Genomic DNA, 16,395 nt, shown 5'->3' with positions numbered 1-16,395 from the left:
GATTCCTGATATCCATATAGATGAAATGTTACCCTTTGGGGCCTGCAGGGATTACAACAGAGGGGCAATTCTGGTGAACTCCAGAGTTACCCTGCAGGGTCTCCCTAGAACCCTAGAATGGGGACGGTGGCCTTGCAATGAGGGTGCACATTCTGGGCCTTGGGAACTTGAGACCTGGGAACCCTCTGAGGCCTTGGGAGCAGGCTTGGATTCTCTCCCTGCCTGATGTCAGGTAACCATGAAGTGTCTGAGTCCCCATGTGCCCATCTGTGGGCAGGAAGCACACAGCTTTGTGTATTGTTCCAATACTTGAGATCACAGCTTTGACACCAACCCCTGAGTATAAATCTAGATCTAACACCAAGTCTGTGACTTTGGCTAATTTAATTTCTCTGGGCCTGTTTCCCTGCCTGTAAAATGGGGCTAATATAGTACCCACTTCATAGGGTTATAAGAATTACCTAACCTATGAGCAAAAATGGGCTTAAAACAGTGCCTAAGAGGTAATGAGGGCTCAATGGGGGTTAACTTAAAATACTAATAAAAAAGGACTGGACCTTCCATGAAGGATGGTTGTGAAGGCTTTACACAATAGCTATTGTGCAGCAGGATGGTGAATGTAATTACTTCTTACTTTGAAATGTGCTCCTCACAAAGGAGGCCCAGAGAGGGGTAAGTTGGCTCCTTCTTTAGGGGAGGGCTCAAGTCTTGACCTGGGGGAGGCTCTTCCTCAGCCTCCTGGGCTAGGCCAGTCAGCACTGCATTTCCCTGACATCCAAGCATCAACCTTTGTGACACTTCTGGTGTCCTCGCTCTGTGACTCTTATCCATTAAAGCAAGCTCAGTAACATTAGAATCTTTCCATTTCTGAACCTCTAACCCTGGGCATGGTGCCTATGGAGAGCAGACAGCAACCAAGGTTTTTTTTTTTATTAAGGTATAATTGACATATAATATTATATTAGTTTCAGGTGTACAATGTAATGATTCAGTGTTTGTATGTATTGGGAAATGATCACCACAATAAGTTTAGTTAACATCTGTAACCACCCATAGTTACAATTTTTTGCTGTGATGTGAACATTTAAGCTCTATTGTCTTTAAAAATATGCAATATAGTATTGTTAACTATTGTCACCTTGCTGTACATTACATCCCCAGAACTTATTTATTTTGTACTGGAAGTTTGTGTTTTTAGACCACCTTTACCCATTCCTCACCCAACTTCTTCCCCGCTTTGCAGCCACCAATGTGCTCTGTATTCATGAGTTTTTTGTTTGTTTTTTAGATTCCATATATGAGTGAGATCATATACTGTATGTCTTTCTTTGTCTGACTTATTTCACAGCATAATGCCTTTGAGTCCATCCATGTTATTGCAAATGGCAGGATTCCCTTTTTTATGCCTGAATAATATTTCATTATGTATATGTGCCATATTTTCTTTATCCATTCATTCACCAATGGACATTTGGGTTGTTTTTGTGTCTTGGCTATTGTAAATAATGCTACAATGAACATGGGGTACAGAAATCTTTTCAAGTTAGTGTTTTTGTTCCCTTCATTTTCTGAAGGGAAGAAAATATCCTGAAGTAGAATTGCTGGGTCATATAGTAGTTCCAGCTGCTATGTTATTATTATATTTGCATTTATTGTTATTATTATTTTAAATAAAACAACCCTTTTCAAATAATAGTTCCAGCTGGAACTACTATATGACAAGGGTTTTAATTATTTGAAAAGGGTTGTTTTATTTAAAATGAATAAGTAAGGGACACTGGCTGGTGTGGCTCAATGGACTGGGCACCACCCTGCAAAATGAAAGGTTGCTGGTTTGATTCCCAATCAGGGCACATGCCTGGGTTGTGGGCCTGGTCCCCGATTGGGGGTGTGGGAGAGGTAACCAAATGAAGTTTCTCTTGCACATCAATGTTTCTCGCTCTCTTTCTCCCTCCCTCCCTGTCTCTCTAAAAATAAATGAATAAAATCTTTAAAAAATTAAAATGAATAAGTAGGTGAAATGTGTTTAGAGTTAACCAACCAGGATTGAAACCAAGGTCTCCTAACCCCCAGACCTAAAATAGCAGATACTTCTAGATGTTTATTAGGGAAGAATGGCCCATCCCTGCTCCTCTTACTCCGTTCATCCATTTGTTTAACAAAGGTATGAATACTTACTATGTACCAGTCCATGCTCTTAACCTGAGGAATACCACATTGAAAAAAAAAATCCACAGAAATCCTTGTCCTCATGAATTGACATTATAACAGAGACAGACAGTGAATAAAACACGTAAGTAATGTATTTTTGTATATACATGCCATGGAAAAAGGCAAGTGTGAAAGGATAGAGAGCATGGGGGAAGGGAGGGTGGCATCTTAAGTCCAGGAGGTCAGACTCCTCTCACTGACCATGGTACCAAATGAGGTGAGAGGGCTCAGAGAACAGCATTGAAGAGAACTGATATTTCTAAGATGGAGGTGGTCATTCTTGAAAAAGCCCTGCCATAGCCTTCCATGAGGTGGGATGTTTGGCTAGGACCCTTCAAAAAGGTTCTATAGGACCCTTCATGAGTGCTTCTCCAGATGACCAGAAAGTCTGATTATTGGGATATTTGTCTGGAACATCAGAGGCCAGTAACAGAGCTCACAGTCCCAATGTGAGATTAGGGGTAAAGATTAGGGCTTCTAGTCAGGAAGCCACCTTGATTGGTGGCAATATAGAAGAATATGAGTCTCTTCTTTTATTTTTCTTATGCCTTCATATAAGTTAAGAAAGGTAACAAAATTCAAATAGTGGCTTAACCAATAGAAAATTTATTTTTCTTTCACACAAGAGCTCTCACACAGGGCTAGTGTGGCAGCTCCATGGTCATCAGGGACCCCAGGTTTCTGTCTGTCCACTTCATCATCCTAGTATATGGCTTTCATCTTCAAGGTTGCCTCATAGTCTAAAATGGTTACTGAAGCTCCAACCATCATATCTGCATTCCACATAGCCAGAATGGGAAAGAGCTCACTTCTCAGCTGAGTTAGTTTCCTGTAGTAGACTTGGCATAAGTTTAAAACAGCAGTTTCCACTTGTATGGCACAGGCCATAACTTAATCTGTTGGTCACACCCAGGGAAGTATTTTAGCTGGGCTCTATACTACTCTGATAAAATTGGGATTCTTTCTCTAAGGAAGAGAGGAGTGTGGAAACTGGGAAGGCAGCAAATAGTCATTGCTATAACCTGTGCTTGCTGGTCCATCTATCAGTTTACTTTGCAGATAGTTGTAGGACACTTTGTTGGTACAGGACCAGGCCAGGAAGACAGATATCTAGGGAGAAATCATACACTCTGTGCCTTGGGAGGCTGTCAGTGTATAGGGAAGACAGACACTCATATAATTGCAGCGAGCATAGTAGAACTATCAAAGGGTCCCTGGGAGGACAGGTCACCGATACACACAGAAATAGAAGGAGGAGAAGGAGACTGGAAGCGTGGCTGGTGGCAGCACTAGAAGTAGGATGGTATATCTTGGGGTGAGATATGAGGCTGTGGTGGGTCAGAACAAGGAGGTTTCTGAAATCTGGTTAGGACCTGGATATTCTCATCTTGTAGTGGGCAGTTGGTAAAGGTCTAGGAATGGACGTATTCTGGAAACACAGTGTAAGGACTCTTCCCATCCACAGAAGAAGGCTCCTGTCCAGATCTCATGGGTACTGCTCAGCCCTTTTCTCCTCCCCCCAGCTTACATGTCATCTTCTCTCTCTGCATGGATCATGGAGGGGCTCATGCTTGCCAGTGACCTAATTCCCCCCATAGTTAACATCCCAATTATTTTTCAGCCCGTGACTGCTGCAGGATATTAGAGTGCCTTGTCCCACCTGCAAGTTACTGTCTGGAAACCCCCAAGTGCCTGGATCTGGACAGGCCACCAGGCTCCTACATTTTGGCAATGTTAGCATACTGAATGGGTTGACCCAAAGTCTCTGGGCCAACCAGGTAGGCTGGGGCCTTAACCTCCTACTGCCCTGCCCCTTGCCGTCTATCTATTGATTCTAGACCAAGTGTGAGTATCCCTGCGAAGAGGCACAATTCCATCTCCTAGAAACATATACTTCCAGTGCTAAGGGACTGTTGATGACCAGACCCATCCTCCTGTTTTACAAGCCAGGAAATGGATGCCCAGCAAGGAGACCTTGTCTGAGCCAAAAAGGCACTCTCCTGTCTGGTTTTGCCTGTTTGAATACTTGCACTCTAATGCCCACTGAGGAGCCTGTGTGATTTATGAGTGTCCCTCATTAGTGATGTTGATTATTGACCTATCTCCTTGGCATAGAGTTTTGTGACACTTTAATGCCCAAATGAGAAGGGAATAACATGTTAAGGTGATCATTCCTAGTTCTCCAGTTGTTAATTATAGGACGTGTGATGCCTTTCCACAACCTTTCCCTTTAGGGTGCATGAAAAACATCCTTTGGTGAGGTTTACAGTGACCTGCTATATCCAAAGCTGGGTTTTGCTGGTTGTGGCATTGATACATGGGCAAGGCAGGGCATCTGAAGTGAGAATAGACCTGTGCCTACCAGCTAGGTAAATTTGGATCAATTGCTTCACTTTGCTGGGATTCTTGTTTTCCATCTGTAAAATGAGGATGACAGTGGATAGCAATGACACTACTGGGTATGCATTCAGGACTTTCATTCCTGCTTCCTTGAATCTACTTCTTATACCCATTTTATGGGATGGGAGACTGAGCAGCTAGCAGCTTCATTCTAGTTGTGAGAACACAGAAGCAAATGGACAAATGAGCATATAGAAAATGGTGGCAGGTATTGATAAGGCGGTTGAACTGGTGAGGGCAGTAACAAGCGTTGGGAGGTTCTGCCCTAGATGGGCTCAGAAAAGGCCTCTCTGAGGCTGTAACATTTGAACAGAGGCCTCAGTGAAGCACAGGAGCTTCCTGTACAACTCTGTTGAAGAGAGGTGCAGGGAGGGAAAGCCAAAGGCCCTGAGCATGCTTAGCAGTTCATGTGCAGGAAATGGGCCCTCTTGTTTTTTAATCCTCACTTGAGGATATGTTCATTGACATCAATATGTTTAAGAGAGGCAGGAAGGCTAGAAACATACAATCTTCCAAAACTGAATGAAGAAGAAGCAGAAAGCCTGAACAGACCTATAACAGTTGGTGAAATTGAAGCAGTAATTAAAAAGCTCCCATCACACAAGTCCTGGACTTGGCGTTTTCATAGGAGAATTTTACAAAACATTTAAAGAAGAGCTAAACCCTATTCTTTTCAACTATTCCAAAAAATCCAAGACCAGGGAAGTCTCCCAAACTCTTTTTATGAGACCAATACCATCCTAATCCCAAAACCAGATAAAGACATAACAAAGAAAGAAAACTTCAGGCCAATATTGCTGATGAACATAGATGCTAAAATTCTCAACAAAGTCCTGGCAGACTGCATCCAGCAATGCATTAAAAAGATCATACACCATGACCAAGTGGGGTTCATCCCAGGGATGCAAGGATGGTACAACATTTTCAAATCAATAAACATAATCACATAAACCAAAGCAAAGACAAAAATCACATGATCGTATCAATAAATGCGGAAAAAGCATTTTATAAGGTACAGCACCCATTTATGATAAAAACACTCAGCAAAGTGGTAATAGAGGGAGCATACCTCAACATAATAAAGGCCATATATGAGAGACCTACAGCAGCATCATACTCAATGGGCAAAAACTAAAAGCTTTCTCACTAAGATCAGGAACAAGATAAGGTGTCTGCTTTCACCGCTTCTATTCAACATAGTATTGGAAGTCCTAGCCAGAGCAATCAGAAAAGAAAAGAAATAAAAGGCATCCAAATTGGAAAGGAGGAAGTAAAATTATCATTGTTTGCAGATGACATGATGACATGATAGTGTGCATAGAAAATCCTATAAACTACACACAAAAAACTTGTCGACCTAGTAAGTGAATTTGACAAAACAGCTGGATACAAAGTCAATATCCAGAAATTGAACGCATTTTTGTACACCAACAACAAACTATCGGAAACAGAAATCAGGAAAAAAAAATCCCATATGCTATAACAACAAGGAAAATAAAGTACCTAGGAATAAACCTAACCAAGGAGGTTTTTGGTTAGGTAAAACAAAAGACCTATACTCATAAAACTATACAACACTGAAGAAAGAGATTAATGAAGACACAAACAAATACAAACATATACCATGTGAATCATGGATTGCAAGAATTAACATCATCAAAATGTCCACACTACCCAAAGCAATATATAGATTCAATGCAATCCTTATTAAAATACCAGTGACACATTTCACAGATACAGAACAAATATTTCAAAAATTTATGTGGAACCATAAATGACCCTGAGTAGCCTCAGTAACTTTTAGAAAGAACAAAGTAGGAGGGATCACAATTTTAAACTATTTTAAACTATTACAAAGCTGATTTTAAAGCTATTACAAACCTGATTTTAAACTATTACAAAGATACTGTAATCAAACGTCTGGTACTGGCATAAGAACAGACAGTAGATCAATGGAATAGAACAGAGAGCCTAGCACTAAGCCCATGTTGCTATGGTCAGTTAATATTTGACAAAGGAGGCAGGAGCATAAATGGAGTAAAAAGAGCTTCTACAACAAATGGTGTTGGGAGATCTGGACAGCTACATGCAAAAAAATGAAACTCAACCACCAACTTGCACCGTACACAAAAATAAACTGAAGATGAATAAAGGACTTAAATGTAAGTTGTGACACCATAAGAGTGCTAGAGGAAAACATAGACAGGAAAATTTCATATATCTCACACAGCAATATTTTCACCAATATGTCACCTATAGCAACAGATATAAAGAAAAGAATAAACAAATGGGACTATACCATATTAAAAAGCTTCTGCACAGCTAATGAAAAATCAGCAAAATGAAAAGGGAACCTACCATATGGGAAAGTATATTTGCCAATGATACCTTAGACAAGGGTTTGATCTCCAAAATATATAAAGAACTCACATGACATCACACCTGGAAGACAAATAACCCAATTAAAAAATGGGCAAAGGACCTGAACAGACATTTCCAAGGAGGACATACAGAGAGTCCAGAGACATGTGAAAGGATGCTCAGCATCGCTAGCCATCAGAGAGATGCAAATTAAAAACCTAATTCAATACCACTTCACACCAGTCAGAATGGCCATCACAACCAAATCAACAAACAAGTGCCAGTGAGGATGTGGGGAAAAGGGAACCTTAGTGCACTGTTGGTAAGAATGCAGACTGGTACAGCTACTGTGAAAAACAGTATGGAATTTCATCAAAAAACAAAAAATGGAACTGCCTTTTGGCCCAGCAATTCCACTGCTGGGATTATACAATAAGAATCCCAAAACACCAATTCAAAAGAACCTATGCATCCCAATGTTCATAGCAGCACAATTTACAATAGCCAAGTGCTGGAAGCAACGTAAATGTTCACTGGTAAATGAATGGATAAAAAACTGTGGTACATTTACGCAATGGAATACTACACAGCAGAACGAAAGAAGGAGCTCTTACTCTTTGCAACAGCATGGATAGAACTGGAGAGCGTTATGCTAAGAGAAATAAGCCAGGTGGTGAAAGACAACTACCATATGATCTCACCTATAAGTGGAACTTAATCAATAAAACAAACAAGCAAGCAAAATATAACCAGAGATATTGAAATTGAGAGCAAACTGACAGTGACCAGATCGGGTGTGGAGGGGAATGGGACAGAAGGGGAAGGGTCAAGACAAGGAAGACGTATAAAGGACCCATGAACAAAGACAATGTTGTGGGGAGGATTGAATGTGGGAGATGGGTAGGGCAGGGGAGAGTAATGGGGGAAAGTGGGGACAGCTCTAATTGAATAACAATTAAAAAAGGATTTTTTTCAAAAGAGAGGGTGAAGGGAGAAAGAGAGAGAAACATCAGTGTAGAAGAGAAACATCGATTGCCTCCTGTATGCACCCTGACCATGGATACAAACCACAACCTAGGTGTGTGCCATGACTGGGAATCGAACACACAACCTTTTGGTGTATGGGGCAATGCTCCAACTAACTGACCCACCTGGCCAAGGTGAAAAGGGCCTTTGATGCTTTCAAAACCTGGGTGTGTATAGCAAGGTAGAATCGAGGTAGATGTCAGTGAGGGCAATGCAGGCTTCTTGGAACTATGAGTGTACACACTTGTGCGTGTGTGCACAGAGGGATACATGGAGTTGATGGCTGGTGGCAAATTCAGAAGTGTTCATACTGCAAAAAGTAAGTCAAAAGGACAGAATTCCCATTGAAAAGTAATGTTCTTTTTTGCTAAGGGTTTAGTGTAAGTACCCAACCAAGACAACCTGTGCCCTTAGGCCTCATGGGATCATCGCCTTAGCCCCTTGCCCCACCCTGTTCTTGATGTATGCATCTAAAGCTGTCACTCAGGTGAGAGTTTATTTCCATTTTCAAGCAGCATCTCTTTGGGGCTCTGCTATGGGTCCAGAACTGTGGTGACAGCTGAGTGATTATCAGCCTGAGTCTGTAGGGACTCCAGGCTGTTGGCAGATTCAGATACTGCCCCCATGGGTGGGAGAGCACGGGCAGAGCTGAGAGAAGTCAGAGGCTCTGTGTGGTTGGCACACACCTCAGACCTGGGGGCAATGCAGAGACAGGCTGACACACCGCAGTGGAAGGCACGTGTGTTGGGCCAAAACGGATTAAGTTTGGAAAAAAAAACCACATCTTTATTTATAGATCCACCAGCAAACTTTTGGATTTTTGCTAATCAGATGGCTAATAATATCACAGTGTAGTTGTAAGTTCTTGTCTAAATTAAAATATTTTAATTTTAAAATTAAAATATCTTAAAATGTTTTAATTTTTCCTATATGGCAGCAGTCCCCAATCTTTCTGGCACCAGGGACTGGTTTTGTGGGGAGGGGAATAGACAGGAGGCTGAGCTCATGCGAGTGATGCTTCACTGGCTCACCCACCGCTCACCTCCTGCTGGGTGGCCTGGTTCCGGTCTGGGTGTTGGGGACTCTGCTATACAGTGTTTCATTTTTTTGTGTGGTTGAGATCATTCTGTGGATACAGAAGGAAAAGATACACTCTCCCTACTCTTATTGAGCCCATGTCCTGATCAGGAGACAGGTACCAAACAAATAATTTCCTCCCAATATGATTGAGCCACCATCTGCCTGGACGGTTGAAGGTCACCTGATGAGAGAGGAAGTGAGGGCTTGGAGGAAGGCATGATCAGGGGGCCAAGACAACCTGGGGACAGACTAGTCTGAAGGTAGGACTAGGGAGAGATGAGGCCAGGGCTGGACTGGGAGAGCCCAAATCCCAGGATAAAATGCTGACTCGGCCTTTCTTCCTGGGGCAGCTGGCACTATGGAATCATTTAATGTAGAGGGGATATTGTCTGTGTTTTAGGAAGGGACACTGGTAGCTCTTAGAGAGTAGAGTGGAGTGACTAGCAGGGAAAAAGGTTGACAAGTCAGGACTTGGAGCTAACCTCTTTGGGACCCTCTGGAGCAGGAGATCAGTGCAGCCGCAGCAGGGAGTCAGGGAGCAGGGCCCTCAGGGGGGCCCTCCATTATTCCCTGCACCCAGCTGGGTCTGTAAAGGGAGGTGCCCTCCCATGGAGCAAACCACATCCTCCTGCAGGTGCTGTTCCTCCCCATGCTGTGGGGTGAGGATGACATCCTTTTCCACAGACCCTAAGCACGGCCATTGTCCACGAGGGAACCCCTGGGGCCCTCAGTACAATGGTCACCCCAGGCTGGGAGAACAGATGAGAGCTTTTTGTAAAAAAATGTTTTAATTCATAATTTTTATTGGGTATTTTCAGGGCTTAATATTCATTCATTTACTTAATGAATAATGATTGAGCACCTCCTCCATGCCAGGTACTATTCTAAATGCTGGGAATGAAACAAGTAAAGAGGCTTGTTCCCCAAAACTTATGTAAACATTGTAGAAAGAGGGGGTGTTGCCGTGGAGTAAAAAGGGAAACAAACTACCAGTAATGATGCCATCGAGGACACACAGTCTGTGTCTCCCTTGATCATCAGGTGTATTTCTTTTTAGGCTTGTTTATGTTTTTTAAAACAACATGGTTGGGATCAAACTGTTCAGTCAGTTGTGTGCCCAGCCCTTTGTAAATACCACCTTAGAGACCCACACAGGCCTTGTCCTGCATGCACCCTGTACTTACACAGCCCTGCACTGGGGGCTGTAGACTGTAGCTGGCGATTGGCTGTAGTAAATGACAGTGTGTGGAACATCTCTGTACACGAACTTATTTCTCTCCTTCCTATTCTGTTCTCAGGTTAGATTCCAGATGCAGGGTGCCTGTTTCAGGGTCTGTGGGTATTTTCAAGGCTTTTACTGGATTGTTTTACAAAAGAAGCAGATCAATTTATGGCCCCCTCCCTCCAGCAGTATATCAGAGGAGGACAGAATTCTACCCAGAGCACTTTCGCACCCATGCCCCTGGGAGCATTGCTGATGAGCACCAGGAGTGGCAGCTTGCGTGACCTGAACAGGTGGCAGGCCCAGGCCTCCAGTGTGTGGCATGTGCCTCCCAGAGGAAGGTGCTTACTCTTCTCCTTTTCACTCCCACAGGCTGTGGACCCCTCCTCTGTTGCCTTGGTGACCCTCGGCTCCTCAAAAGAGATGCTATTCGAAGGAGGTCCTAGGCCCTGGGTCCTCGAGCCATCCAAGTTCTTTCGAAACGTCACCTCTGAGGACACACACAGCATCAGCCTGGCTCTCTTTGGGCCCCCTGCCTCCCGTAATTATCAGCAACACTGGATCCTTGTGACCTGCCAAGCCTTGGGTGAACAGGTGAGAAGGCAGCTACCCCCCAGACCCATCTTGCCCAGAGAGAGGGGTGGAAAGTCCCCTCTCTCAAGTACCCCTTGAGTACCCTGCTGTACTCCCAGCATCATTTTATTTAATCTTTGAAGTAACCCTGAGAGAGAGCTGCTGCTGCTGCTGCTATACTCATTTTATAGACAAACGGCAGGTCAGTGAGGTGGAATGACTTAGTGAACACAGAAGGCCAAGCAAGGTGTGGCAGTTGGGACACACCCCCACCCCATTCCACACATGCCGGCTTTGATAGAGCTAGTTTGCCCTGGCTCCCTCTCAGCAACCTGGTGACCTGTTCTCTCTCCAGGCTTCAGCACTCCCCACCACCAGATCAGGGGTGAGCCAAGGTTAGGGCACATAGGCACATAGGCACATAGTCAGATGCCTCCAGAGCAGGCAGGTCTTGTAAAAGGTGAAGTTCAGGGCCGGGTGTGGCAGATCTTTTGGTGTTTCAGGATGAGCTGGGAATGCCAATATCTTTTCTATAAAATCTCTTAATTTTTATTTCTTTAACCCTGGAAACCAAGAAATTAGGAGACTAGCTAGACTGAACAATAAATGTCTGTGATCTGAACACCCTCAGGGCTGGGATCGCCTGGATCAAGGGGCAGCTTGCAGTTCAGGACCCTGTGCCTAGAGGTCCCTAGTCTCAGGACCCTGCTCTCGTCTGGCTCGCAGTATGGCCACACCACTGCATGCTCAGGGTGCCGGGAAGCTGGAAAACAGGGAGCAAGGTGGGAGGCCAGCGTAAATCAAAGGGAGAGAGAGCCCATTTCTTTGGAGAAGTGAAGAGTATTCTTGTGTGTTTAACAGGGCAAAGAATGGCAGTTGATGTTAAAACACACAAACACATGCATGTCAAGGCGCCCTCGTGAAGTCGGCCACACTGAGACTGCCTGGGTGTGAGCAGAAAACATGCACAGTGAAAGGTCCTCCTTCCCACTGGCTTTGTTTAAAAAGAAGAATAAGAAAAATAAATAGGTAATAATAAATAATAACATGATAAGAATAAATGTAATCAAGAACTATGTTAGAGAAGTTTCTTATCCCTGGCTTGGTCATCTGCCCACCCCCCACCCCCAGGCTGTCAGAGTCGGACCCTCCAGTGCCATTCCCACTGTGTTGGTCTGTGTGTTGCTTCCTTGGCTTGTCAGGCTGGAGGCAGAAACCCTGCATGTCAGGGTGGAAACTGCCCTTTGTCCTGCCTCAAGGTCAGGAAGGGTGAGGGGCTTCTAGATCAGACCATTCCTTCCTGCAGAAAGTGTGTGTCAGCGAGGGGCCAGGGCCGCTTCCTTTTCTCACCCACTCCACAGTCTCAGTCCGTTGGCAGACATTCTCTCATACCTGCACCTCACCGTGATGAAGGTTTTCAAGTCAGTGTGGACCCTTCAAACTTAGGAATTTGCTCATGCAGCGGTGGGATTTTCATAGGGTGCTGGGAAGCCACATGGTACTACCAATCCACCTCCTCCCTGGGCCAAGGAGCAAGCAATGGTTCTGGCTGATGTCTGTAGAGGGCACTAGGGGCTTGCATCTCCCAGCACATGTCACCGGACCTTTGTGACCCCTATGAGATGTAGATATAGTCATCATTTCCACTCTGCAGAAAAGCAAACTGCCCCATGGAGCTGGGTGGTCGGGCAAGGTGCTCAATAGAGCGCTGCTCCTTCTCACTGCTCCTGTTACCCCACCAGGTCATTGCCCTCTCGGTGGGGAACAAGCCCAGCATCACCAACCCCTTCCCTGCGCTGGAGCCTGCCGTGGTGAAATTTGTGTGTGCCTCACCCTCCAGGATCACTCTGATGCCTGTCTACGCCAGCCCCCAGCTGGGCCTGTCGTGTCCACTGCTGCAGCAGAACAAACAAGTGGTGAGTGAACACTGCTCAATGACAGTAACGGCTCGGTGCATGCCACCTTGGTCTCTACACTCAGTCAGCCCTGCACCACGGGTGCTTTTATGTAAGTTTTACATATGGGTGGTCCCAAGACCTGGAGAAATGACAAGACTCAGAAGTCCCAGCTGCTAGTGGAAGCACCAGGTGAAAGTAGAGCCTCTGACCCTGGACTGAGCTGCCTGTCTCTGCACAGCACTTGGCAGTTTGTAGAAATCTTTTTTTACTGTGTCTCAAGGATGTTAAGGTTGAGGGTCTGTTGTTGGTGAACAGTGTGTGTGGTCAGAGTGGGAACTGCCAAAGACAGGTGACAAGCTGTAGTATTCTCCACGGGTCTGAAAGACACAGGAACAGTGTATCAAACATAAATGTCAGGAGAGAGAAGAAAGTCACTTGGAGGTTACTCTGACAGCAAAGATGTAAGGTGAAATCACAGGCCTGGTCCTTTTGGGGTTGCAGCCACCCAGCCCCCTCCCTCTAAGACACTCAGAGACCAGGTAACTAAACAGAGGATTTGGAAGTCCCCTTTTTCAGGAGTATGAGCACGCTGCAGCTAGCCCCAGCCCCCTTTCAGAGATGGAGAGTCGGCTTCTTTTCAATCATTCTTTTGACATTTATTTGTTTGTTGAACACCTCTTCTGTGCCAGGCACAGTTCTAGGTTCTGGAACACAGGTAATCAGGACGTATGAGGCACCTGCCTCACAGAGGTAATGAGAGACACGATGGGGCAGCAGGTGGGAAGCACTATGGAGGAAGTGAAATAGAGTGTGGGGCAGCTGCCAGGGGAAGCTGCCTCAGATGTAGCTCAGAAAGGCCTCGGAGCCGAGGGTACATACCCCTTCGGGCCCCTCGGCTGAGAAGAGCTGAGGTAAGGGTGTCCTGGGCAGGTAGAACAGCAAGTGCAAGACCCGGAGGCCAGACAAGGTTCTCTGTGTCCCTGTGCCCACACTGTAATCAGAAAAGTTATTTGTGCCAAGAATTTTGACCTTTGTGCCTCCTTGCCCATCATCAGGACCAAGTTCCTTGCACCCCTTCCCAGATTTGCCCGCGGGACCTAGAGATGGGCAGGGTCCCAAAGGCAGAACAGATTTGCCCAGCTCCAAGCTCATTGCCTCCTCAGTGGCCTCTGAAGCTGCTTCTCTTCTCCCAGCCCCAGCTCTGTGTCCTCTGCACTCTGCCTTAGTGGCATCAGGATGGGACTCTTGGCTTTCTGCAGTTCTCCAGAGAACACTCAGTGTGGATCTTCTTCATGCCTAAGGGAACCTATCTGAAGCTCTTTATATCAGCAGCCTCTCCTTGCACTGGCAGTCTTCAGGATTTGGGAGTTGGCTTGCTACTGGGTGAGGGTCAGGGTGGCTTTATAGTTGTGCGTCTCTTCAAAGCTCCAGGGAAGGCACCTGCCTCCCGTGTCTGGGACTTGTGAACAATTCTGCCATCTGACATGTGACTCTCAGCCTCCATGTCTCCTGCACATTGAGTTCAACTTTTCCTCCCACTGTTTGGCAATCAGTGGGTGGGCTTTTGCCTTCTCTTGGGCGTTACTGCTTACTCAGCTCTGAGACAGATGGGCATGTGAGCTCCTCCACTGTTCAAGGTCCCATAAATGTTGGTACCTTGATGACATCACTTAAAAGTGGGGATTTTTTGTCCTCAGCCTCAGAGCACTCTCCAACCTACTCCTGCAAGGACTGGGCGAGGAATATCCCACTCTTGTGCCCTCTGGACAAGTGAGAAGAGTGGGGCTCAGAGCCCTGAGAAGCCAGCACTGACCCCAAGGTCAGGCCAGGGCGTTTGTGGCATGGAGTGGATGGCCATCTTTCCTAACTGAAATTGTGTGTATTCAGGAAAAGACATTTTTATTTCCTTGACTTTGATGACCATTGAGGTGAATGTCCTGAAAGTTTTACATTTTAAATCACTCTTATGTATTTGGTAAATTATCCTTTGATGAAAGAAGAAAATTACATTAATTCTAGACTCTGGGAAAACCCGGCCTTCTAGGTCCACGGTGTGTGAGGCTGCGCACATCTATAATCTGAGCGTTAGGGGCCAAGCAGTGCCCTCTATGTGGGTTCTCCTCGTCTGAATGACCATGGGGGACAGTGGCTTCCTAGAGTTGTAGTAGGAGAAAAATATGACTGGATGTAAAGTGTTCAGAGCGGTAACTGTGACGCTTTTTACATTGTTCTCTGTTTCAGCCTGCCTATGACATCCCACTCACTCAGAGGAAGAGCCCTGTCTCCTGTGACCTGCAGGGCTGAGTCCTCCATGTCACTCTTTCTCTGTCACCCACTTCATCCTTGCGTGGGAGCCCTGTCACCCATGAGCACGCTGGAACGGGCCCTGCTTGGGTCTCTGACTTGCCATTCTTCTTGGTTTGAATTCTCTCCCCTCCTGTTTTGCCTCCTTGAGTCCTTTATTCAAATGTTACCTCCTCAGCAGGGCCTTCCTTAGTTAGCCTTCAGACCTTACCTAAAGTTTCACCATCCCCCATCAACATTTCGTATTATAACCAGGTAGCCTGGGGTTTGGCCACTTGTCATCATGCACATGCATAACAAGAAGATTCACGTGGAGGGAAGGTGGTTTTAATTAATGGTGCCCATTTTAAGGGGGCCGGGAGCATTCCTGCTCTGAGCTGCCTTCATCCACAGAGCACAGAAAACCGGCCACCCCCAGGAAGATTAAATTCCAAAACCATGCCCACAAGTCCCATTACTGCTTATCTGCAGCCCAGCATTGTTTCTCAGGCTCTCTGGTACTAAAATTGCCATCACCTCGCAGCAGCTGTCTGGTCACAGTCTGCTCTGGGCATCATAGGGGTCAATGGGTGCTGTTCCTTCCCTTCAAGGTGCTAGGGTGGTTGGTGACTAAAAACTGGGAGTCTCCCGCACCCCTCCCCCCACGTAGAAGTGACACTCCTCTTCACTGGTTCGAGTCTCTCCTCTGGCCCGCAGAGCCCAGGCTGGCAGCAGGAACAGCAATAGCGGCTGCAGCAGCAGCTCCACTGATGGCCAGCACTGGAGGGGCTCCTGTGGGCTGCTGGGCTCTGGGTGGGAGGCGGCTTCCCATGTAGGGGTGGAGCATGGGGCTTGCCTCCCAGCTGTGGCACCCAGGGTCCACCTGCTTAGGCCTTCTGTCCTTCTTTGTTCCTGCTGCCCTGGCTGTACTCCAGGCAGGCCCTGGAGTGCTGGGGTAGGGGCACTGGCAACCTCTGGGAACCTGAGCTTCTGCTGGCCAACCAGACCAGAGAGGAGAGGGGGCTGCAAAGAAGTGTGTGGTGTGTCTGCACTCTCCTTTCTAAGTCCGCCCCCAGAATCCCCTGTGTGGCCTACCTGTGCAGTTGCCCTGGTTGCTGGGGTAACGTAGCTGGTTTGGCTGCCACAGTGCAGCTGCCACTCATGCGCCATCCTTGGCATTTTTCCAAACCCCTCTCCCATTTCTGGGTGGGATGTGGACCCTTATTACAATATTCCTGTTCCCTTCTCCTCCCTCCCCCCAAGCACTAAATGTTATTGAATGTTGTAAAATGTACACATTTCCTTTCTTCTTTGTGACCCTCTATGAGGGAGCCCTGCTCA

The 16,395-nt window shown here is 46.0% G+C and overlaps 1 protein-coding gene across 2 annotated transcripts in view; it reads left to right on the top strand.

Moving 5' to 3' along the window:
- Positions 1–16,395, top strand: part of NUP210 (nucleoporin 210) — a 115,387-nt gene that overhangs the window by 53,794 nt on the left and 45,198 nt on the right. For both annotated transcript variants that reach the window (XM_045851397.1, XM_045851396.1), the window contains exons 15-16: positions 10,673–10,894; positions 12,616–12,789. In XM_045851397.1, coding sequence (XP_045707353.1) covers positions 10,673–10,894; positions 12,616–12,789 — 396 coding nt within the window. The remainder of the gene's footprint in view (positions 1–10,672; positions 10,895–12,615; positions 12,790–16,395) is intronic.

This window comes from Phyllostomus hastatus, unplaced genomic scaffold, assembly GCF_019186645.2.
Source record: "Phyllostomus hastatus isolate PE091 unplaced genomic scaffold, TTU_PhHast_1.1 phas_contig_86, whole genome shotgun sequence".
Lineage (NCBI taxonomy): Eukaryota > Metazoa > Chordata > Mammalia > Chiroptera > Phyllostomidae > Phyllostomus > Phyllostomus hastatus.
The sequence above is the reverse complement of the archived record's forward strand: the minus strand, read 5'-3'. Positions and strand labels throughout refer to the sequence as shown.